This window comes from Labeo rohita, unplaced genomic scaffold (assembly GCF_022985175.1).
Source record: "Labeo rohita strain BAU-BD-2019 unplaced genomic scaffold, IGBB_LRoh.1.0 scaffold_435, whole genome shotgun sequence".
Taxonomy (NCBI): domain Eukaryota; kingdom Metazoa; phylum Chordata; class Actinopteri; order Cypriniformes; family Cyprinidae; genus Labeo; species Labeo rohita.
Window position 1 is genome coordinate 2,332 of NW_026129353.1, and position 25,169 is coordinate 27,500.

General features: G+C 38.5%; 2 protein-coding genes, 1 long non-coding RNA gene and 1 pseudogene across 5 annotated transcripts in view; 2 read left to right on the forward strand and 2 right to left on the reverse strand.

The window, feature by feature from the left end:
• Window positions 1–456: 456 nt before the first annotated feature.
• Window positions 457–1,713, forward strand: LOC127160705 (uncharacterized). Its single transcript, XR_007826824.1, has 3 exons — window positions 457–551; window positions 812–896; window positions 972–1,713. It is a non-coding gene; the product is annotated as an uncharacterized LOC127160705 (long non-coding RNA).
• Window positions 1,714–11,515: 9,802 nt separating this feature from the next.
• On the reverse strand, window positions 11,516–12,760 carry LOC127160710 (ecto-ADP-ribosyltransferase 4-like; annotated as a pseudogene).
• A 1,468-nt stretch (window positions 12,761–14,228) lies between these two features.
• LOC127160711 (ecto-ADP-ribosyltransferase 4-like) lies at window positions 14,229–17,897 on the forward strand. 3 transcript variants are annotated; one of them, XR_007826825.1, is made up of 4 exons: window positions 14,246–14,330; window positions 14,513–14,617; window positions 16,196–16,292; window positions 17,508–17,897. XR_007826825.1 is itself a non-coding variant. In XM_051103366.1 (3 exons), the coding sequence occupies exons 2-3, from the start codon at window positions 14,561–14,563 to the stop codon at window positions 15,452–15,454; spliced, it is 825 nt and encodes a 274-aa protein (XP_050959323.1). In that variant the 5' UTR covers window positions 14,229–14,342; window positions 14,513–14,560; the 3' UTR covers window positions 15,455–15,624. The 3 variants fall into 3 exon arrangements, 2 of the variants coding, with proteins under 2 accessions (XP_050959323.1, XP_050959322.1); XM_051103366.1 differs by lacking the exons at window positions 16,196–16,292; window positions 17,508–17,897 and adding an exon at window positions 14,687–15,624 and having other exon boundaries at window positions 14,229–14,342; XM_051103365.1 differs by lacking the exons at window positions 16,196–16,292; window positions 17,508–17,897 and adding an exon at window positions 14,687–15,624.
• A 5,563-nt stretch (window positions 17,898–23,460) lies between these two features.
• LOC127160707 (cytochrome P450 2K6) overlaps window positions 23,461–25,169 on the reverse strand; it is a 7,128-nt gene continuing 5,419 nt past the window's right edge. The window contains exons 6-9 of the mRNA XM_051103361.1: window positions 25,028–25,169; window positions 24,707–24,891; window positions 24,482–24,623; window positions 23,461–24,399 (exon numbers count right to left, since the gene is read on the reverse strand). Coding sequence (XP_050959318.1) covers window positions 24,206–24,399; window positions 24,482–24,623; window positions 24,707–24,891; window positions 25,028–25,169 — 663 coding nt within the window. The 3' untranslated portion in view covers window positions 23,461–24,205. The remainder of the gene's footprint in view (window positions 24,400–24,481; window positions 24,624–24,706; window positions 24,892–25,027) is intronic.

A 25,169-nucleotide genomic window follows, 5' to 3' on the forward strand; every position in this document is an offset into this window, starting at 1 on the left:
GAAGAGTGAAGTGTTGCCTTTCAAAAGAGTTCACTTTGTAGTCAATCATGTTCAAGTACAAGCATTTATTTGTGGGTGCATCATATTTGTGAATTTTTTCAAAAAGAAAGGTACTTCTGAGGTACTTTTTCACGTTTATTTATACAGCACTTTTTAACAAAACAGGTTGTGTCAAAACAACTTTACAGTATTAAATAGGACAATAGTGTGTCAATAATGCAAAAGTTCCATGTTGCAGCAAAGTCAGATTGCAGAGGACTCATCTGGTTCCCGTGGTCTTGCACCGACAGCCAGTTCAGTTGCTTACTACCTGATACTTTCAATAGAATGGAGAGATTGTACTGCCTCATGTCATGAAGCGTAAATTCTTATCACACACGTGACGTCCCAGAGCACACGCACGAACATTACATCCAATATAAAAATGCTAACATTCTAATCCTTAGGTTTGAAGATCGCTGTTGTCGTCTGACTGTGAGTGACTGATCTTCTTCTCCTGTCGTTTCTCCTGAACTCCTGAAAAATACCTCAAAAGACTACAATATTCATAGGTAACTTGGGAGGTGGTAAAAGGGCGATAGAACTTTTCCATCAATCAGCACCATGGGTTTTAGTGATTATTTTAAACCTTTCTGCTATTTGGAAGAAAATAGCAATTACATGAATTTGAAACTGTATTAAGCGAACTGTATTGAAACTGTGTTCCGATGAACATATTTGTGAGTTCATTGTGCACATATACCTTTTTTGAGTAGTAGATTTAGCATTTGTTAAACCCCTTTCTTGATGATCAGCATCTGTGCTTCACTAGATCTACTAGATCATCTGAGGGATTTGACTGAATCAAGATGCTGCTGATCACTGAAGCTCTTCTCATTTCAGCTGCTCTAGGACAGGTAAGCTTGTGTTCTAGTATGAATATTACAGACATGAATACTGATGACTGATCATTATGATTCCTGTTGCTGCAGGACCACAGAGCTGCTGTTGAAGGACAGACATTTCCATTGGATATGGCACTGAATTCAGTTGATGACTAATATGAAGGTTGTAGAGAGAAAATGAAGAATCTGGTGGAGACAAAATATCTAAATAAGGAAAAATCTTTAAGAAACTTTAAAACGGCTCAGCGACCAGAAGATAACTTGGAAAGTAATCATTTAATTGCCATTAGAGCGTACACTAGTAATACATTATATAATACTTTCAATAATGCTGTTCGTACAGGTAAAGAAAAATATGCAGACAAGACATACGAATGGTATTCACTTTACTTTCTGTTAACAGACGCAATACAGATTCTGAATAAAACACAAATAGTATGCTTTAAGACTTATTGAGGTACAAATGTTACATTTAAGTGGACACCGAACACAGAGGTTCGTTTTGGCTCATTTGCATCTTCTTCTCTTAATCGTAGAGTTGCAGAGCGTTTTGGAAATAAATTTTGTTTTGAAATCTACACTTGTGAAGGTGCTAATGTGACAAAATACTCTGGCGTTGTATTGTATCTCTGCAAATACAGTTTAATTTATACTGACATTTTGCAATTTGAATCGATCTGTAAAAGTGATGTACTCTACCAGTAAATCAAACATCACACTACTGTTATAAGGCTATCTCTGCAAGGTATCTCTGCAAGGCAATTTTACTTCCAACATTTGTTTCTCTTAATAACACATGGCTCACTTCCATCACTGTTCGTTGTATCATTGTCACTGGCTGAGACACAGAGGTCTCAAAAATGTTACTTCTATGATCAGCAACCATCAGTTTCTATTCTCAAATAAACAGTAATGTTGCAATGAAAATGAGCATTTGCTTTAGTTCCTAAAAGTCTACCAGTATGCAACATGTATGCCACTCTTTCCTGATGATTGAAAGGACTTAAGAGTTAATAACCCATGTCTACAGTGAATATGTGTATACCTTAAATGAGCCTGAAGGCATAAAAAAACATTCAAGCTAAATGCAAATTTGCACCGTAGCATATCAGAGCGAATCAGACAATTTACAATTCGATCAGAACGTTGATACGTGAGGAGCCGAATTCCACAAAGAGGCCCAAGAAAACATGGATGATCATAAATCAGATCCTAGCACCAGCCAGTCTGAAGCAAGTCCACCAACTAGCAGCTTTGAACAGCTTGCAACATTAACACAAAAGAACACTTATTGATAATTGCAACTTTGGAAGGAGATTGTCAAATTTGAGGCAAGTGGTCAAAGACACAGCACATCATGACCATCACATGAGGAAAATCTTTAGTAGAGACTTGGTTGGGTTTAACCACTCGGGACAAAGACCAGACTCCTTCTGGACCTTTTGACCATTTATTCCTCACAGAACACATCCTCACATTCATAGAACGGCACAGAGACTGTCTTTTACATATGTATTCACCAAAATGATCTCAAAAGGACTTATAAACGAATATCAGAATATTGCATAACTCCATATCATGTGTGTAACCCACACATTTGACTGTTATGTTCTAATTGCCCATTGTGTAAGTCATTTTGACTAACTATTGAATAGTTTATAAGTTTATAGTAATGTCTGATATGCATGAGTTTGAAAATGCTTTCTTGAAACGTTTCTATCAATCAGTTCTTTGTAAAATTTGTTATAGAAACCATTGTCCAAATTATACTCTGCAAGCGTTGGAAAATTCAGACCATGTGACTGATAACATGTTGATTTATGTATTGGGAGGGGAAAAATAGCAATACCCCAAGCTACGACAATGTCTAATTGATCAAGACACCTTTTGGAATGTGTCCAACAGCCAAATTTAAAAACTCAGGACACCAACAAATTTTGTTTTTGCCTTTATGCTTTTTGCCACTGGTTTTTAGCCATGTTTTTTGCTATAACTTTTATAGCAAAAGTTATAGCAAAAACCATGAGGAGAAACACCACCCAGCCTCATCAAATTGTACTTTTACTTTAGTTTCTTTTTTTCCGTTGAAAGCTTCATGTTCTTGTCACGATCGTCGTCGTGTGCAGGAATGAGCAGGAGGAGAGCGGAGATCCAAATATTGCAGTTTTATTTACACAATCCAAAAAGCACATAAAACGAAGGTGCACAGCAAGGAACAGCAACCACGACGAAAAACACAAGAGTAACAATACAAACACCGACAAAGACCAGGGGCACAACCAAACCTAAATACACAAACAGGGGAGTGGTTACAAACGAGCAAACGAGGGGAAGTACAAATATGGGCAAGACTAAACCAAACATAACAAAACCAAAGGGGGAGACAAGGACTAAACCAAATACACTAGAAACAGAAGGGAAAAACACTAGGAAAAAACAAGACAAAACAGAACACAATCCTGACATTACCCCCAACCCCCCCCCAAGGCGCGACTCGCGCCGTAACTAAATACATCGGGGTGGGAGGGTGGGCGTTCTGGAGGCTGCACAAGGCAGACATCAGGGAAGCAGGGTGATGCCTCCAGGGCGGGTCCAGGGACCATGGTGGGTCTGGGAGTTCAGGGAGCCATGGCCAAGAGTATAGTCCGGGCGGCCATGGCGGGTTAGGGAGGTCCGGGAGCCATGGCCAAGGGTATAGTTCGGGCGGCCAAGGCGGGTCAGGGAGGTCCGGGAGCCATGGCCAAGGGTATAGTCCGGGCGGCCATGGCGGGTCTGGGAGGTCCGGGAGCCATGGCCAAGGGTATAGTCCGGGCGGCCATGGCGGGTCTGGGAGTTCTGGAAGCCATGGCCGTGTAAACAGTCCAGGTGGCCATGGCTGAACAGGTGTGGGCTCAGGAGGGCGCGCTGGCTCAGGAGGGCGTGCTGAAGGAGGAGCCGACTCTGGAGGGCACGCTGGAGGGCGCGCTGGAGGAGGAGCCGACTCTGGAGGGCGCGCTGGAGGAGGAGCCGACTCTGGAGGGCGCGCTGGAGGAGGAGCCGACTCTGGAGGGCGCGCTGGAGGAGGAGCCGACTCTGGAGGGCGCGCTGGACAGAGCTCCGGCTCTGGAGGGCGCGCTGGACAGAGCTCCGGCTCTGGAGGGCGCGCTGGACAGAGCTCCGGCTCTGGAGGGCGCGCTGGACAGAGCTCCGGCTCTGGAGGGCGCGCTGGACAGAGCTCCGGCTCTGGAGGGCGCGCTGGACAGAGCTCCGGCTCTGGAGGGCGCGCTGGACAGAGCTCCGGCTCTGGAGGGCGCGCTGGACAGAGCTCCGGCTCTGGAGGGCGCGCTGGACAGAGCTCCGGCTCTGGAGGGCGCGCTGGACAGAGCTCCGGCTCTGGAGGGCGCGCTGGACAGAGCTCCGGCTCTGGAGGGCGCTGGACAGAGCTCCGGCTCTGGAGGGCGCGCTGGACAGAGCTCCGGCTCTGGAGGGCGCTGGACAGAGCTCCGGCTCTGGAGGCGCGCTGGACAGAGCTCCGGCTCTGGAGGGCGCGCTGGACAGAGCTCCGGCTCTGGAGGGCGCGCTGGACAGAGCTCCGGCTCTGGAGGGCGAGCTGGACAGAGCTCCGGCTCTGGAGGGCCTGCTGGAGCCTTCCAGGGCAGCGCGGGCAACTGCGTCACGGCCTGGGACCTGGGGAGAGCAGGGATAGAGGAGGTGGACAGAAAAGAGGGAGAAGCAGAGAGTTTATAGGTTAACGCCACCCCCATAGGAGGCTCTACAGCCGAAGCTGACACCTCTGGGGGCATGGGCGCGGCTTCTCTGGTGGGAAAGGCCTCGGGAGCGGATTTGCGGCCAGACGGGATCTCAGTGGCTGACTTTTGAGCGGACGAGACCTCGGTGGCAGACGTGTGAGCAGACGAGACCTCAGGAGCACGGTGTACAGCCCACACACACCACATTGCAACCGCCATCAAGGGAAGAGCATCCGCGGATGTTAGGATCTCTTTACAGGCCATCATGATCGTGAGGGGCGAGACCTGGCAAGGCTCTGTGCCGTCAGAAGGAATGTGACTTGGTTCTGGGTGGTCTGACGAGTGGTGACACGACCCTGGGCCTTCGGGCGGAACGTGACTTGACCCTGGGACAGCAGCAATCACTTGACTTGGCTCCTGAAGATCAGCTGTGGCTTGACTTAACTCAGGAAGTACCGTTCTGATTTTACTTAACACAATAACCTCAGTCTTGACTGTACTTTGCTCAAGAACGGCAGCCTTGACCTTGCTTGACTCAGGAACAGCAACAGTTTCGAATCGGTTTAACTCAGGATCCGTGGCTTGAACCTTGCTTGACCCAGAAGCCACAGCTGTGACTTTGCTTGACACAGGGACTACTTCAGGAAGGGTGGTCATGATGGGTGCAGACTCAGGAGCAGAAGACATAACGTGAACAGGTGGTGGCTTGGCTGAGATGGCCTTAGCGGGCGCTGGCTTGGCTTGGCTGACGAGGCTTTAGCAAACTGTGGTTTGGCAGACGTGGCGTGAGCTGGCTCTTGACTTGACTCTGGGGACGCACCCGGAACTTGACTTGACTCAGGAGATCCATCTATAATATGACTTGACTCAGGGGTCACAGCTGACACAGCTGACACTTGACTTGCTTCGGGGAACGTAGCTGTTCCTTGACATGACTCGGGAAGCGTTGCCGTAACTTGACTTGACTCAGTAAACCCAGCTGCGGCATGATTTGCCTCAGAAGACGAAGCTGCAGCGTGACTTGCCTTAGACGATATAGCTGTCACTTTATTTGATACTGGAACAACAGTAGCAGCTTGACTTGACACTGAGACCATAGCTGCAACTTGACTTGACACAGGAAACGCAGCTGCAACTTGACTAAACTCAGGAAAGGCAGCTGAAACTGGACTTGCCTCAGAAGACGCAGCTGCAACTTGACTGGACTTTGTGCACGCAGCGGCAGCTCGACTAGACTGAGGAACAACAGCCGTGATTTGACTTGACTCAGCAGCTACAGCTGTAACTTGACTAGACTCTGGAACAACAGCTTCAACTTGACTGGACTCAGGAAACGCAGCCGTCAATTGCCTAGACTCAGAGGACGCATCAGAAACTTGACTAGACTCAGAAACTTGACTGGTCATAGGAAGAGCTGCGCTGACTTGACTTGACTCAGGAGACGCGTCCGCAACTTGACATGACTCAGGGGACACAGCCGCATTGACATGACTTGACTCGGACGCTTGACTAGACTCGGCCGCTACAGCTGTGACTTTACTTGATTCAGGAACGACAGCTTTGGCTTGACTTGACTCGGAAGCTTGACTGGACTCGGAAAGCACCGCTACAACTTGATTAGACTCGGGGGGATGCAGACGTCACTTGACTACACTTAGTAGACGCAACGGAAACTTGACTTAACTCAGAAGATGTATCTGCAACTTGACTTGACTCAGGAGACGTGTCCACAGCTTGACTTGACTCCGTGGACGCAGCTGCAGTTTGACTTGATTCAGGAAACACAGCTTTAACTTGAATTGCTTTAGGAATAATAGCTCTGACTTGATGCAGGAACAACAGCCGTAGCTTGACTTGACACTGGAACAGCAGCCGTAGCTTGACTTGGTTCAGGGAACGCACCTGGAACTTGACTTGACTCAGAAGATACAGCTTGGACTTGACTTGACTCGGGAAACTCAGCTGTGTCCTTATGGCGCCTTTTCCTTGCCGCCTTCTTGCGAGCTGTGGATGGCGTCCGAGTGCTCACCGCGGGTTCAAAGGTGCGTGCTGGGGCTGTCCCTCGGATATTTGCTGCCCGTACTGACATAAATGGTGGGTCCAGTACGTGGGTCATCCCAACTGCGGGCGGTCTCAGAGAGCTGGCCGTGGGAGGCGGAGTCCGAGTGCTGGCCGCGACCGCGGCTGGAAGGGGGTGGTGAGGCAGGCGGTCCGAATCGTTAGCGCGGTATGTGGGGGCTCCCGGCATAGTGTTTACTGACACGACGCGGCGTGCTTGCGAGGGAGTTGGACGACGAGACACCTTCGATTCTTCGACCTCAAAGTCGGATCCATTCAAATAAAGCACCACATTAACCAGTTCGATCAGGGGATAATCACAAGCGTGAAGATCGCAACGGATAATGTCTTCGTCCAACCCCATCAAAAAAAACAAGCACCCAAAGCCGCGTCGTGCCAGCTTAGCTGGTTTGCTAGCTCTAGGAAATCCTCCACATACCGCTCCAACTTTCGTCCGCCTTGCCTCAAACGCCACAGCTCTGCCTCGGGATTCATGTTGTTGGTCGGTGTTTCTGTCACGATCGTCGTCGTGTGCAGGAATGAGCAGGAGGAGAGCGGAGATCCAAATATTGCAGTTTTATTTACACAATCCAAAAAGCACATAAAACAAAGGTGCACAGCAAGGAACAGCAACCACGACGAAAAACACAAGAGTAACAATACAAACACCGACAAAGACCAGGGGCACAACCAAACCTAAATACACAGAAACAGGGGAGTGGTTACAAACGAGCAAACGAGGGGAAGTACAAATATGGGCAAGACTAAACCAAACATAACAAAACCAAAGGGGGAGACAAGGACTAAACCAAATGCACTAGAAACAGAAGGGAAAAACACTAGGAAAAAAACAAGACAAAACAGAACACAATCCTGACAGTTCTACGTTAAGTTTTGCAAATCAAGGCTGTGTCTCCAAGTCTGACTACGACATCGACTGCACCCGCCTCAAACTTCAACCAGCACACACGACTCCGCACCATCCTTCAGCCAATGCCCAAGACGTCACTTCAAACAACTACTGAACTTCCAGCCAATCAGCAACCTTGGGAAACCCCTTTCTGCAAGGAAGACAACAAAGGGAATCCCCTATACAGGCAATGCAAGTAAAACCTCCAGATTCAGCTGAACTGGTGCATTTAATATAAAGTTTATTTGAGAAACTCATTGAGAAGTTCATTGAGAAACTCAGTTCCAGGGTTAATTAGATGACTGATGGTTGTTCTAATGTCTAAGCAACTGCATTTATTGCTTTAAACTTGGGATTTCATATTTTCACTCTCCTAAACTCTTCTTCCCTCACTTTCTCTCTTTCAGCAACTATCTGTGCTAGTTTACATATCTTATCTTAAATTTGTTCAATAAATTCTTTTTCATACTGAAAAGAGAAGCATCTTGTGTTTTGTGCTTACAAGTTAATGTCTTAAACTGCCGACCTTGATACCGTGCTAATAAATAGTGTTTTCACTATATATTGTATATTAATATCCATTGATGCAGAGATGGTGTTATACAGCTTATTCAATGAATTGCTGGCCGACTCAGTGATCAGCCATAGAACAGTGATTCTGTCCAAATTCCCTACAAAATCATAATAATTCCCTTTGAGCTACACTGACCTGTATCCCTTACACCACACAGAATGCCATCTGTCCCAATAAGGAGGCCAGAATCCACTTCTGCTAGCCATCTATCGAATGACCATTTGCAGTATATACATTTCAAATCTGTACAATGTTTCTAATGCTCATGGCTGTTAAAACTATTCTTACTCTAAAAATTTGAAGGAGCACTTTTACTTTGCAAATATTTGACTGCTTTTAGGCTTCATTTTAACTAGTGGTTGTGAGCTACACTATCTGGTTGTCTAATGGTCAGGCAGAGTGAATCCAAGTGCAGAGACAGACTAGAGAACCCAAAAAGATTAATCTATGGGATACTTGTGAACTTGTTTTTTCTTTCTTGGCTCTGTTTAAACAAACACAAGTTAAGACATTATAATACAAACATGAAAAAAAAATGGGGAGACCAGTGAGTTAAAAAAAAGCACCAAACTTTGCCTAAAAAGAATCATGGAGGATTGGTAGTCTGTGGGTTTGTGTAAAAAGGCAACTACTGTATGTTGACTCTTAGTACACTTTAACCAGCAACTGACTTGAGCAGATGCAGAACATGAGCAGAACATTAACCAAAACTAAACTAAGACCCTCGGTTATCCAAGTCATGGCAGATTACATGAACTCTATGACCTGGATAAGTGACAGTCTTCATAAATTCATATTTTGCCATCAACAAAATAGACAATCATCCCCATATGCTTCCCCCCGCATTACAACCTTCTTGGGTCCAAAACGAATTTGCACTGCACTATATTTCTGGATGAACAGTGAAACATATCTGTCCTGAAAAGTGTGAAAACTTAGCCTAAATTTAAATCTTTTTCCAACATGATGGGGAACTGTATTATCATAGCATGATATATTATTCATTTAAAACATTTAAACACAAAATGACACTGAAAAGCGATTAGTATTGGGTAAGTTACTCTAAAAAGTAATTAATTACTTACTAATTATATCTTCAACAGTGTAATTAGATTACTGTACAAATTACTCTCTCCAAAAAGTATTTAATTACTTATTACTTTCTAAATTCTATATCAACCTCAACAAGTTAACGATACAAGGATAGACATGGTTCTTTTAATTCTTTCAAATAAATAATAGATAACTACATAAATTATTCTGGTTACACTTTAGATTAGGGTCCAATTCTCACTACTAACTAACTACACTGACCACTGCACAGGTGTGCCTTAGGCTGGCCACAATAAAAGGCCACTCTAAAATGTGCAGTTTTATTGTGACCACCATTTGCCTCATGCAGTGCAACACATCTCCTTCGCATAGAGTTGATCAGGTTGTTGATTGTGGCCTGTGGAATGTTGGTCCACTCCTCTTCAATGGCTGTGCAAAGTTGCTGGATATTAGCAGGAACTGGAACACACTGTCGTATACACTGATCCAGAGCATCCTAAACATGCTCAGTGGGTGACATGTCCGGTGAGTATGCTGGCCATGCAAGAACTGGGATGTTTTCAGCTTCCAGGAATTGTGTACAGATCCTTGCAACATGGGGCCATGCATTATCATTCGGCAACATGAGTGATGGTCAGCGATGAATGGCACAACAATAGGCCTCAGGATCTCGTCACGGTATCTCTGTGCATTCAAAATGGCATCAATAAAATGCACCTGTGTTCATTGTCCATAACATATGTCTGCCCATACCATAATCCCACCACCACCATGGGCCACTCGATCCACAACGTTGACATCAGCAAACCACTCACTCACACGACACCATACACGCTGTCTGCTATCTGCCCTGTACAGTGAAAACCAGGATTCATCCGTGAAGAGAACACCTCTCCAAAGTGCCAGACGCCATCGAATGTGAGTATTTGCCCACTTAAGTCAGTTTGTTACGACGAACTGCAGTCAGGTCGAGACCCCGATGAGGACGACGAGCATGCAGATGAGCTTCCCTGAGATGGTTTCTGACAGTTTGTGCAGAAATTCCTTGGTTATGCAAACCCATTGTTGCAGCAGCTGTCTGGGTGGCTGGTCTCAGACGATCTTAGAGGTGAAGATGATGGATGTGGTGGTCCTGGGCTGGTGTGGTTACATGTGGTCTGCGGTTGTGAGGCCAGTTGGATGTACTGCCAAATTCTCTGAAACGCCTTTGGAAACGCCTTATGGTAGAGAAATGAACATTCAATTCACGGGCAACAGCTCTGGTGGACATTCCTGCAGTCAGCATGCCAATTGCACGCTCCCTCAAAACTTGCAACATCTGTGGCATTGTGCTGTGTGATCTGTTATAATGTGTTCTGATCATATATAATGTGAATCTTTTTCTCTAGATTCCAGGAGGAGACACAAACACAGGTTAATTATATGCAAACGGTGACATGAAATGAATCATTAGCTGGACAGTATCACTGATTCTGAGCTCAAGCATTTACAAAAATATGAACTGATGTGTATCAGCAATTACTGTACAGAGCCGAGCACGCCAATGATCAGAGACTGAACAAACTTAAAAAAAAAAAAAAATGGTATGTGAATCAGTTTAAAATAGCTGAAAGTTGAATTATATTCCCAAATGTAATTGTCTGTAATTCTTGAACCCCTTTGATTACAAAGTGAACTCTTTTAAAAGGTATAACCAGCATCAGAGAGGGGGGTTATGAAGAATAAAGACTCAAAAAAGGTATATTTTGTAATGCTGGCCAGCCAGAACATCTACAGTATGTGGGACTCTGATATTGCATATTTCACTTATGTAATTTTAACTGTAAAATATTGTAAAAACAGTTCAGGCAAAAAAATTGTTATCAGTTATGTACATTTGCATTTTATTTTACATATTCTGTTGTTTAAGTGTTGATGAAGTATGATACCATGATTTTGTTTTGTGTTTGCGTAAATGACTCTCTGCACCTTCTTACATTCACATTTTCTTGTTTGTAAATGATAGTTTCATACTGTAAAAGTTACAGTTTGTTCTGTAAATGTGTTTACATTTTTTATACAGTGTATTAGTCAAACTATTCTTAAGTCTTTACCTTCAGTAAGTATGAAAACAATAGGAAAACAAAGCCAAAATCTGACATTTTTGGGAATTAGGCAAATTGTCTTTCAATTATTTCTTAATATAAACATATAAAATAAATGTTTATATCATAACATACATATAACATCAGTTTGAAGCAAGTAAACTGGGTTACTTACAAAAAATGCATTTTCTTAAAATGACACAAACACATTCAACTGAACATCAAGGCAAACAATTATGTGTAGGTAATTAAGTAATTGATTTGTATAGAACTCATGTAATAATGTGAATTCAAATGACTCAACATACATTTTGAAGTATTTTTTAAGGTCTTGGTTGGTTTCTTGAAAAGAGCACAATTCAGGTCACTTCTTTTGCCAGAACTTTTCAACATGAACACAGTGTCACACCAGAGATCAGGCTCATCTCTTTTTGTCCTGACAGCACTGACTTTAAAGGTCTCATATGGAGGAATTAGTACTTCTTTCTCATCAGGAAACTTTGGGTATTTTTTTCAGATCAGCACCTTCACAAGTGTAGATTTCAAAACAAGATTTAGTTCCAAAACCCTCTGCAACTGTACGATCAAGAGAGGAGGATGTAAATGAGCCAAAACGAACCTTTGTGTTCAGAACATACTTATTAAATCTAACATTTGTACCACGATAAGTTACATAGCATTTCTCTTGTGTTTTGTTCAAAATCTGTATAGCTTTTGTTAACAGAAAGTACAGAGAATACCATGTGAATGTCTTGTCATCATATTTTTGTTTACCATTACAACCAGCACTATTGAAATCACGATAAACATTAATATCTGAGTTGGTGTACACATAAATGGCAATTAAATGATTCCTCGTCAAGTTGTCTTCTGGTGTTCTGGCATTCCTTTCACCATCTTGCCAAGCTTTTTTAAAATCAGGTTGGTTAGATATTTCCTTATTTAGATATTCTGTCTCCACCAGGTTTGCCATTTTCTCTCTACAGCCCTCGTACTGATCATCAACTGAATTCAGTGCCATATCCAATGGAAATATCTGTCCTTCAACAGCAGCTCTGTGGTCCTGCAGCAACAGGAATCATAATGATCAATCATCAGTATTCACGTCTGTAATATTCATACTAGAACACAAGTTTACCTGTCCTAGAGTCACTAAAATGAAAAGAAGAGCTTCAATGATCAGCAGCATCCTGATTCAGTCAAATCCCTCAGATGATCTAGTAGTGAAGCGCAGACACTTCAACACAACCGGAAATACAACAGCTTTTCTTTTTGCTCCAAATCTTCTGAGAATGTTATTGTCTTCTTGTCAGGTTTTATAACTTCTATTTATTGTTTTTTCTTTTTTTTTTTTTTCCAGAAGTTTAGGTCCAATGATCTGAGTAGAAGATCAGAAAAGGCAGTTGGCGACAACTGCAATCCTGTGACTGTTGGCTATTTCATATCTCTTATGATGTGTGTGTGTGTGTGTGTGTGTGTGTGTGTGTTCTGAGACGTCACAGGTGTGATAAGAAATGATGCGTAATCACATAAGGCACTACAGTCTGCCATTGTTCTCATTTCTTAAACAGTAGAGTGGCTAGAATTGCGTGTTACGCCCTTCTGAAGTACCTCACTTCTAGATTAATTTCACAAATATGATGCATCAAATAAAAATGCTTGTAGTTCTTGAACCCCTTTTTGACTGCAATCATGATCTTGGGCTCTTTTGAAAGGCAAAACTCACTCCTCGAGCGTCACTCCTGAACAGTATATCTGATACTGGTCTTACAGGAAATACAATTTCAAACGCCATGGCTCAAAGGTGTACAACTCAACCATTGGGAGACCACAATATATGAATAATAAAACTTTTTGCATCCACAAAAGCACAAAAATCTAGTTTGAGTCACAGCCCAGTCCTCATCTAAATCTCATTTATTTATCTGTATTAAATGTTAAATGGCCACTTTCACTCTTTTAAATGAATGTATAAGATGTTGTTCCATGACTTGTTTGTCCCTGACTTGTTTGTGCCTCAACTATTATTCTGTCCTTCCTTTGTAACCTCTTTAAAAGGAAAAAAAAAGCCATTACTGACTGGACAGATATGCTATTGGGCATAATTTCATGTTATTTATTCATGTAATATTAAACATATGTTTGCTGACAAAAGCTATTTTTGTTCAAACATTTTGATATTTTAAAACAATTCAAACATTCAACAAAATAACTGGAGATATTTTTGGAAGATCTTTGGGCATCACAAAAACACTGATATTTCTTTAAAATATATATATATAACTGTGAAAGCAATTAAATTAAATGCAAAATAAATGACAGTGGTTCTGCTTCCAAGTTAAGAAGAAAAATATAGAAGTATAAGATAGAATATTAGTTTAGGTTCATTTGCATCCTTGTCTCTTATCTGACACCTCTAGGAAAAGAAGTGAACTGAACTGTGCAGTAGTGAACATTGAGCCTCAGATGTACTGTATAGTAAGAGTATAGAATATTTTGAGTATGACTGTTTGTAGTTATAAAGAAACATGTGACATAAATGTGGTATTCACATCCCTGTATATGAACAAATACAGTTCATTCTTAAGAGAAAAAAAAAAAAAAAAACAGAATGGCTCCAAGTCACTTACAATGAGTACTACCACAGAATTTGTTAAGGATGTTCTGAATAATGAGGTTCAACTGGATAGTTTGCATCCTCCTCTCTTAATCGTGCTGTATCAGAGAGTTTTTTAACTGCATTTGGTTAATATTTGTTTAAGCTGCTGGTATATTTTTTTCAGTTCCTCACTACCTGAATACAGAATGGAAATAATGAGAGATTGTACCACCACATGCCATGAAAGTGTAAATGCTTATCACACACGTGACGTCCCACACACACATTATATCCAATATAAAACTTCGAACCGACTCTATCCTTAGGTTTGAAGTTGTCTGGCTAACTATTCTAAGTTAGCGACTAACTTTTCTGATCTTCACCTCTCATCATTGCTCCTGAGATCCTGAAAAATAACGCAAAGACAACCGCATTCTCGGGTAATTTGGGAGGTGACAATTATTTCAAACTTTTCTGCTATTTGGCCTAAAATACAGTTACATAAATTTAAAAACTGTATTATATAAGAGCATGTTGTGGTGAACATTTTTGCTGGTTCATTGTGTACAGATGCCTGTTTAAGTAACAGATTTAGTGTGAATGCCTGTTGTGTGTCTTTCAGCATCTGTTCTTCACTAGATCTACTAGATCATCTGAGCGATTTGACTGAATGAAGATGTTGCTGATCATTGAAGCTCTTCTTCTCATTTTAGCTGCTCTAGGACAGGTAAGATTGTGTTTGAATATTACAGACATGAATACTGATGACTGATCATTATGATTCCTGTTGCTGCAGGATCACAGAGCTGCTGTTGAAGGAAAGATAATTACATTGGATATGGCACCGAATTCAGTTGACGATCAGTATGATGGCTGTAGAGAGAAAATGGCAAAGCTGGTGGAGACAAAATATCTAAAAAAGGAATTCAAAAACTCAAAAGACAATTTTAAAGAAGCTTGGAAAGACTGTGAAAATAAAATAAAAAAACCAAGAGATAACTTGAACAGGAATCATTTAATTGCCATTTGTGTGTACACAGGTAATCGTGTATATCGTGAATTCAATAAGGATGTTGGTAGTGATAACTTAAAATACAAAGACAAGACATTCAAATGGTATGCACTTCATTTTTTCTTAACAGAAGCAATACAGATTCTGAAAAGTAAACAAAATGAATGCCAGTCAATTTATCGTCGTACCAAACATGAATATAAGGTAAAAAAGGGCGAAGAGTTTCGTTTTGGCTCATTTGCATCCTTTTCTCTTGATTATTCACAAACAATAGACTTTGGGGATAAATCTTGTTTTGAAATCAAGAAATATAAAGGTGCTGAACTGACAAAATATTCTGAGTTTCCTCATGAGCAAGAAGTGCTGATTCCTCCGTATGAGACGTTTAAAGTCACTGATGTCAAGACAAGAACATATAAGAATAAACTCTGGTGTAAAACTGTGTTCGTGCTGGAAATCACTGGAACAAGAAGTACACTAAACTGTGCTCTATTTAAGCCATCATTCAAAAATATGATAAAAAAGTTGTTTTGTGGATGTTGTGGCTCTTAAACTTCCTTTATTGTATCTGTGCAAATTAAAAGATGGTTTTGTTAAATTTTTAATTATGAACTTTGAAAGCAAATACAATATCACACTTTTGTGTTATTATTGTGATATTTCTTGTAAGTGCAACAGCTCATCTCTGCAATTATATTTTCAACATCTTCAAACATTGTTGTATCATCCCATACAGAAATGTAATATATGACATATATGTTCCTATATCAGAAGTGCTACTCTCATATATGTTAAATATAGGGCAATATATTATTATCACATATATCCATCTTCTTATAACATATATAAATTTCCCATAGTACAATTTGTATATAAACATATACTGAAAGTATATATATGGGTAACTTTTATATGGTATTGCATGTTATGACCATATATGTTTACAATATAAATTAAAACGGTATATTGTATTATATGATATGACCATATATGTTAAGTGTATATATTGAATGTATGCGTTTATTAACCATATATGCCTAAAAGATACTGCTTATTGTAAATAATACTGAATTCATGTAGTAAATTACAGTACTTGGTTATGTTGCACCAAGTGCATTGACGTCATTGACATGCCTAGAGTGGGTGCATAAGCACATGTGCATATTGTATAAAGGTACAGTACACTAAAGGATGTGATTGTGGGGTTTTAAAAATATGGTTAACTTATCGTAGTAAATTTTGTTCATATCTTTGCTGATAATTGTGCTATTCTTGTTTGTGTCCCATGAAAAGGTAATGAGTCCCGAAATTCTCAGAAAATAGAAATGGAGGCCGAACCTGCAGATGTGGATGGCAGTGATGTGAATGATGGAGCGTCTACACAGAAAAGGTTAAATATTTTATTGAAACCAAAACTAGCATCTGCAATATACATGTAAACAAATCAAATCAACAAAATATTTTAGTTAAAAATGTGTCTCCATGTACTATTTAATAAAATTCTAGTGCATTTAATCTATTAAATAACAGTAGAGTGAGTGAGTTTTTGGATATGGTAAGATAAAACTTATTTTAGTGAATGAAGTACCACATCTCAGCTATCATTTTGTTAGGGTGGGTACACAAAATATTATTTTATCCTTGCTTATAGAAAATCTTCAGTCTATCTGCTTTCTAACACCTTCATGTGGCCGTAAACATTTATTTTTAACATGGCTTTAAGCACTATAAATTATTGAAGTTTCACTTTCACTGTGACAAAGGCAGTAAATGTGGTGTTTATATGGAATAATTGTAATATTTATGGTACAAATACAGAGAGAGTCCTCGTATCAGTAGGAAAGCGATCAAACGAGCATCTTCCATCCGAAGACTTGTGTTGCATTTCAGGGCAAAGCAAAACAAAAAAAATGCGGGAAACTATTAATTGGTTATTCTACAATTAATTGTGCTATAAATTATACTACAATTGGAAAATGCTGTAAATTGATAAACTGTTCGGCGTGAAGACGTTTAATGCCTCCGACAGGGCCTTTAGTCCCATTTAGCAGCATGTTAACAACCATCTTTTTTAAGAAACATAACAGTTTAAAAAAAATAAAAATCAAGAGTGGGGTTTAACTGGTGTGTTTTATGTCACAGAAAAAAAAAAGTGAAAGTATGATGAGTTTGTGTGAACCGTGGACCTTATTTTAGGGGATTTAATCAAAATTGTCATTCAAAAACCCATGTCATAGTTCCACCCCTCTATTTCTTTTCTCCAGGCCAAAAACAATGCACATATTAGGTATTATGAATGTCAACACTTTATTTCATTGATGCTAAATAGCAAATTAAATTGTAACCTTAGCTGTGAACTCTGTCATTGAGCATTTGGGTTACTATAGTTTGGTTCTTCATGTATATAGAGACATATTATTTGAATGGGCATGCAGGCTGTGCTCTGTTGTTGTTCTGCCATGTCCTTGTGGTATCTGGGAATATTTTACAACTACAATTTATAATTATTACATAAATAATGAGTATTCTGCAGTTTTAAAATAATCTTTAACTTTACCAACTATTTTTAACTTTTACAATTTTTTTTTTTTTTTTTTTTAAACAGATGCTGGAATCCAGAAATTTCTTCACCTGGGGCCTACTGGGGATGCCAATAAACCAAAAACTAACCAAGCTGTGGGAATACAAACCTGTAGACCTTTAGCTGAACCACTACAATTGATGTTCTGTTTTTTATGCCTGTTCAGTGTTTTGATCAGTTATATATGTAATTGTTTCTTTTTTTCTGTTTGATTGTGCAGGTCAGTAACATTTTTTTTTATATTTAAATAAATTCTGTTTAAATAAAGATGTTTCTTTATGTAGCTTACTATACCATTTAACATTTAAGGCTTAAGGTGTGAAATGTGCAATGCACTGCAACTTTGTAGAGTGTAGAGTGTCTTACATGTGTCTACAACCTGTATTTAAAGATCAAAGATCACATATTAAAATATTAAATATATGAAACCATATATTTCATGCATATGTCTAATTTGTATATAACGTAATAAAAAAATACATATATCTATGTACATATATTAATAATTATATACATTCCATATATGGCAATACATGTATTATACATACATAAACATATATTTTTGTATGGGGTAGACTTCTGTCAATATATGAAATTGTTCCATTTTCTAATAGGAATCATATATGGCATATATAAAACATGTATTTAATATATGGGTATTTCATATAAGCACATATATTACATTTCCGTATGGGCATTGTCATTATCTAAAGCACAGAGATCTTAAAATGTTTTTCATCAACCATTGGGTTCTTTTTTACTTTAAAATTAAAGTGACTCTTTGCTTTCCCAAAACTTTGTCACATGTAACTGTTCAGATGACTAAAAAAAATCATTGCCCATGGTTAAAATGAGAAATATGCTTATTAACTTGAGCCTGAAGACTCATTTAATTAACAACTAGGCCAAACTAGGTTGCCATAGACCACTTCTCCTATAGGCTATCTCAAACTCAATTCCTGGAAGGGCCACAGCTCTGCAGAGTTTAGCTCCAGCCAGCTCCAATTCACACCTGCTTGGAAGTTTGATCCTAAAGACCTTGATTAGCTAGATCAGGTGTACTTGATTAGGGTTGGAGCTAAACTGTGCAGAGCTGTGGCCCTCCAGGAACTGAGTTTGAGACCAGTGGACTATAGCCTACTACAGAATCACCATCCATATATTCAAAACACACCTGGTAATATAACCCAATACATTTTTAATGTATAAAATCACTAGTTGAAGAGTTCAGATGCAAAACCAGCTAAAAGCCATCTCGGTCAAAAATGAGATAATGATACTGAGTGAATGCTCCTGACACATACTATACGTCCATCAAATACTATTACTTCAAACTCGCTAAATTCCAGCCTCAGCCCAATCAGAAGTACCGGTACTTACATAGAAACCTATACAAAGTAGCTAGAAAGAAATACTAATTTTTGCTTTAGCATCTGAACTCTTTGGTTTCCATTTATCAAACGGTCATGACATTGACTTTGCAAATATAAATGCATTGTTCATTCATTCTTAAATGCTTAAATACATCATTCATTCATTCATTAGACTTTGCTTAGACTTCACAAGTGGCTGGGAGATATCTAGTCTCTGATGTTCATAGAGATTCTAAGTGCAGAGACAGACTAGAGCACCAAAACTGTACAAGAGCCTCAAACAAAAGACACTACACAAACAACTCAAAACGTAGCAAAAATCAGTGAGGTCCAAGAAATTTCAATGAAAAAATCCTAATTAATCTTATCTCTCATTCATCCAGGGCCTACGAATCAGACACATGATGTTCATCTGCAGGTGAGACTCACAACAACTTTAAAATGCATCTGTATCTGTGGCATCGAGTGAATCTTTACATTGTCTTTCAACTCTTACTATTAGCAAAGAAGATTTGGTAACACTTTACGTTAAGGTTCCCCTTGTAAAGCGTTTATAAAGGTGTCAATAAATGACTAATAGCTCATTTACAAATGCATTATAAATCATTTAAATCAAGAGTGATTTTAATGCAGTACCTGCCAAATAGTGAGTCATTTTTAACTCATTCAGTGCGTTAAAAATGCTTAATAAATATATTTGTTCATTTTTTTCTTGAGCTATAAAGATTAATGACCTGTGAAAGTGTACCTTAATGTAGTGTGAACACCTGTGAACCATTTATGAACATTAGTAACCTGTGAAATGCACCTTAGTGCAAAGTGGACACAGGTTAATCATTTATTTGTTAATTGTTAATGCACACACAGAACAGACTACCCTCTTCAGTTGAGCAGGTTTCATGTCTCCCAAGATGTTCACCAGCTCCTGCATTTCTCTCCAGTTGCTTTTCAGCAATCTCCACATCTTCATCCAGTATCCAAGAACTCAACACACATGATGTGCATCTGCAGGTGGAGACACAGAATAACTTTAAAATCAGAGGCAGACAGTAGTGAAATATTTTTTACTCTGCTTTAAATGTACTTTTCAAGTGTTTGTCTTTAGAAAACTTAACTTTACAACATTCCAAAGCATAATATTGTACTTTTTACTGCAATATATTTCATAATAAATATAATTTAATACTTAATTACATTAGAAATCTAGTACTTTCTTACTTTTACTTAAATAAAAGTAATTCAAACATTTACTTGAGTACAAGTAAGTACTACATTTTTAATGTTCTTAAGAATCAAAGGTAAAAAAAAAAACTTTTATTTATGAAATGTAGTGCAGTAAAAAGTACAACATTATGCTTTGCAAGACAATTCTTGCAAAGAAACATGCTTTGTATTTATAAATTATCAGAGAGTATGACAGATAATTATGTTCATACTCTAACTGATTCAAAAATTTTTTAGAGCTTTGTCTTGTTTTACCAACTCATTGTCACGTTTATCTGATGTAAAGAAATGGCATTAAAGAGTAACACGAACAGGAAATCTTTAATCAAATTTCAGACTGGTAATTCCAATAATAACAGACAGTTCTTTCAAAGAAAAATAACCTTGAGATTTATAAAGACATAAAACTGAATACAACTTATAATTATGTTTAATGAGACACAGACAGGTGGAGCAAATTTTTAAGGACACTTTGTCTTGGAAAAACCAAATATGGGCTTCAGGGAAAAACTTGTTAAAAAGTTCATTTTTGTTACACTCATCTTCATATTGCCAACATGAGCAGAACATTAACAAAAGACCCTTGGTTATCCAGGTCATGGCAGATTACATGAACTCTATGACCTGGATAAGTGACAATCTTCATGAATGAATATTTTACCATCAACAAAATAGACAATCATCCCCAGATTCTTCTCGCTGCTTCACAACCTTTTTGGGTCCAAATAAAATTTGAAACACTGCACTGTTTTTCCAGGTGAACAGTGAGACACAGTAAAGGTTTTAATAATAACAGACCCATGTGCATTGCAACTTATATAACAACTCAGTATCTATGTGTTGAACGGAGGTGAACTATTTGCATAAAACACTAACAGACAAACATGTTTATTGGGTACTAAAATAATGAGTGTAGTTTTGGGTATGGATTAACATGTCAACTTCATGTCTGTTCAGTAGAGTTTCAATAAAAAAACGTTTTCATTGACTGAAATTAAAATATTTCTCCAACATAATGGGGAAGCCTAAGATGTATTATCATAGCATGAAACATTATTCATTTAAACACAAAATGCCACTGAATAGCAATAATGTAACACTAGACAGGTCTGAGGAATTTACCAATTTTTATATTAGTTAACATTATATTTGGCAGCTCTAAATGAACACTGTAACTAAATATTCTATAAAAAAAAAATCACTAAATGTAATATAACTATTGAGTGTTAGATATGTTTCTAAAATCCATAAAACAGCAGAATTTTATTTCCCTGTGAAAGAAGTGAGTCCCTTACTAGGGACCCTGTTAATAGTTGACGGGGCATGTCATGTACATGCACATTTGCTGAACTTTACATTTCAGTACGCTGGTTATAATAAGACTTCACTGACAGTTTGACGTTTGCATACAGTGGACAAAACAGAATATTATTTATAGTGTGGCATGCAAATTATATGGGTAACACTTTCTGTCATTAATGAATAACTACACAGGAACAAATGACTAATGCACTATTAACAGTCTTGTAGCTACTATTAACTAACAAGAAACTCTGATTAACAAATCAGTATGAAATAGCACTCAGTTGAATGTGGTAGTTCACTATTAGCTAATCAGTAACTACTATTTTTTTAATATCTTCTGGAGAACTACTAAGAACTACTATACTGTATACAGGTTTATAATTATTGTAAAGTAAAGATTAAAGTAACCCACTACTAATGACTCAGGTATTACCAAATACTTAATAAGGAATTACTTATTATTTGGTTTCATATTCTAAAGTGAAGATCGTAATAACTCTCTAGTAATGACTGAAATCATTGTACGTTTTTTAGATATATGTCATCCTTCTAAAGGAATTACTAATTATTTGGATCCATATTCTAAAGTGAAGATCAGTAACAATTCAAGTGTTACCAAATCCATCAGAAGTATTACTATCCAGAACCTTACAAAACCTTTAGTCATTACTATGGAGTTATCATGATCTTCACTTTAGAATACTCATTCAAATAATTAGTCATTTCTTCTGACGCATTTGGCAATACATGAGTAATTACTAGTGGATTACCATGATCTTCACTTTAGAATTAATTATACATTTATATATTAGTTATTGGTAGTTCTTCTGGAGATATGAAAAAAAAAGTAGTCACTAATTAGCTAACAGCAGGGGTGCACTTAAGTTTTTTAGCCTGGTTTTTATAAGTACCTGGATTTGGTTTGGTCCTCACACTGCACATAGTGTGACCCATTAAATATAACTCTAAACAAAATTAATTAACAATAGTGATAATAATATGTCATTGGCCTTTATTTATTTAGTTTAGTTTTTTTAATAAAATAATAAACAAAATAATAAAGTGTGGTAATACTATTATATATATATATATATATATATTTTAAAGGAAGTATTAAATAAAAATACAGTTATTTAATAGTTAACTTAAAAATAAAATGATAATATTTACTTTATTTATATGAATTTTCACCATTTTGGCGAGTGTTGCCGGCAAGTAAGTATACACCATAAAAAACAATTTGTTGAGTCAACTTAAAATTATTTGTTACCTGGCTGCCTTAAAATTTTAAGTTCAGTCAACTCAAAAACAGTTTATTCAACTTGAAATGTTAAATTATACTAAGTGACAACTTAGATATTTGAGTTGATTCAACTTAACATTTTAAGGCAGCTGGGTTACTTACCCATCTGTTAAGTTTGACAACCACAAATATATAAGTTGTTACTTAGTACAACTTAACATTTCAAGTTGACTAAACTTATTTGAGTTGACTGAACTTAAAATTTTAAGGCAGCAGGGTAACAAATTATTTTAAGCTGACTCAACAAATTGTGTTTTTTGTTTTTTACAGTGTATGTGATCCCGCTGGGTTTAGCGCTTCTGATTGAAGAGCATTCAGTGAAGAGCATCAGTGAATGAAATGCCACATTTTTGCATTGTGCTTTGAAAACGGCAGTGTATAGCCTAGATTTATGCTTTCAGTTCAAATAGAAATCTTATACAGTAATACAGTTTGTCGATCTAAAATGGTAAGTGCATTAATAGCTGTCAAACATGTTGGTATGCAAATGCATGCTCTAAACTTATTTACACATGGAATCGAGCAATTGCCTGCCTTGACGGATGATACGGTACTCGAAAGTTCCAAATAAATAAAAATGTACAAAAAAGCAATGTGGGGAAAATGTACTATAAGAATCACAAAGTCCAAGTTAGCCGAAAAAAGTAATTTACCCAGCAGTTTTTCCAAAGTTGTGTGGATATATTTGCACGTAAATCACAGTACGTCAATTAACGATGAACTTCTCTTGCTGCCAAATGTGCAAATGCAAAAACCAAAAAGAAACTGTAAATGTAGAAAAGTTTGTTTATTTAATTATGTTTCAAAGACTCTTTTCTCAATTCTCATCTTTTGCCCTTATAAAAATTAACCATCCAAGCAGTCATACAGTCACATAAGACGTTGGTATTTGGCTACATTTCCGCTGCGACGTTGGTGACCAAAATTCAATGTCAGTTCAACGTCTAATGTCAACATTAATTTGATGTCCAATAATTACATCAGCTGATGTTGAAATTTTGTTGTTTTTAGGTAGTGTAAACAAAATCCAATGTTAAGTCAATGTCAAATTGACATCAAATACTGACTTCAACCCAATTTTCCTTTTCAACCAAAATGCAACGTCTGTCCAATGTCATGTCCAAGCTGACATTACATTGATGTCCGGTGCCTGCTGGAATGGTTTTACTACAAATAAAACCCAAAACCCATGGTTACTATAGTTAAACCATGGTTAATTTTTGTAAAGGTGGCTATACAAACCAACTGTAGGCAACTTTTCACAACGTTCCCATGTTTAATTTAAGTGCTACCATCAGTTTTAGACATTACCAACAACACTTGCATGATTTTAATGTGATAAATGTATTTACATATTTAGCATGCTCTTAAACTTAAGAAGAGCAAAGGCACTGTAGTTATTTATCTAAAAAGTGATAAACATCGAATGTGTTTCTAGTGGAAAGCTAAATGAATAAATGCATCACACAAGCGAAAAAGTAAACTGATAGAAAATAGTAACATTAAACAGCTTATATTTAATTCTGAAACCGTTTGACTGCACACAGTTTGTGTGGGACCGGATTCAGGGTGAAGCCCACGACTGGTGTGAGATCCAGATCATCTTTGGACACTCCAGGAGGAGGAGTGAAGCAGAAATACTGAAGGAGGGTGGTGAAGAACAGGAAGATCTCCATCTTTGCCAAACTCTCTCCAGGACAAGACCTGCGTCCTAAGAATAAGAATAACTGGAAGATTACCAAAAAGCACCTGTGATGGCATAATGTAAGTAGTGAATTTGAAATCCACCGCACCTGCAGAGAAGGGCAAGAAGGCGTCCTTTTTGACAAACTGGCCCTGTTTATTTAGGAAATGTCCTGGATTAAAGCTGTCAGGAGTTTCCCACTCATTTTCATCCCTCAATATGGACACTAGTAGTGGCCACACACTGGTACCCTGTGCAAACCAACACAAATGATCAATGATAAATGGTGCAAACACATAATCAAGAACACCGCATGCTCTTACTGGAGCCAGACCTTCTTGATGAAGTATCCGTTCAGGTGAATGTCACAGGTGGTCCGACGGGCGGAACCAAGGGGTGCCACGTTTGCAAATCTCTGGAGTTCATGGACCACAGCATCTATAAATGGTAAGTTCTTCCTGTCTTCCACCATGGGTTGACGTCTACCGATCACTCGGTCAATCTCATCATGAACCTTGACTATGATAAGTGAGCAAGAAAGACCACGGTATGAGAGTTTATAACATTGTTACTGAATACTTGATTCTGGTTGACACTTTGCATGGTATATAGTTAGATTTGTGGACTTTCAAAATATATTTAGATGCAATCATACCTTGTATTTCAGGGTATTTGGCCATGAGCAGAAGACCCCAGCGTAGCGTTGTGGCCGTAGTGTCGGTACCAGCACCAAATAGGTTGTTCATTGTAATGTATAAATTCTTTGAATTATAAAAAGAGTCTGTTTTGCCAGATTC

Bases quoted from the DNA above. Each gene is read 5' to 3' on its own strand.
- LOC127160711 (XM_051103366.1), top strand. From the start codon at position 14,561: ATGAAGATGTTGCTGATCATTGAAGCTCTTCTTCTCATTTTAGCTGCT. The intron at 14,618-14,686 runs GTAAGATTGTGT...CTGTTGCTGCAG, and splicing joins TTTTAGCTGCTCTAGGACAG to GATCACAGAGCTGCTGTTGA.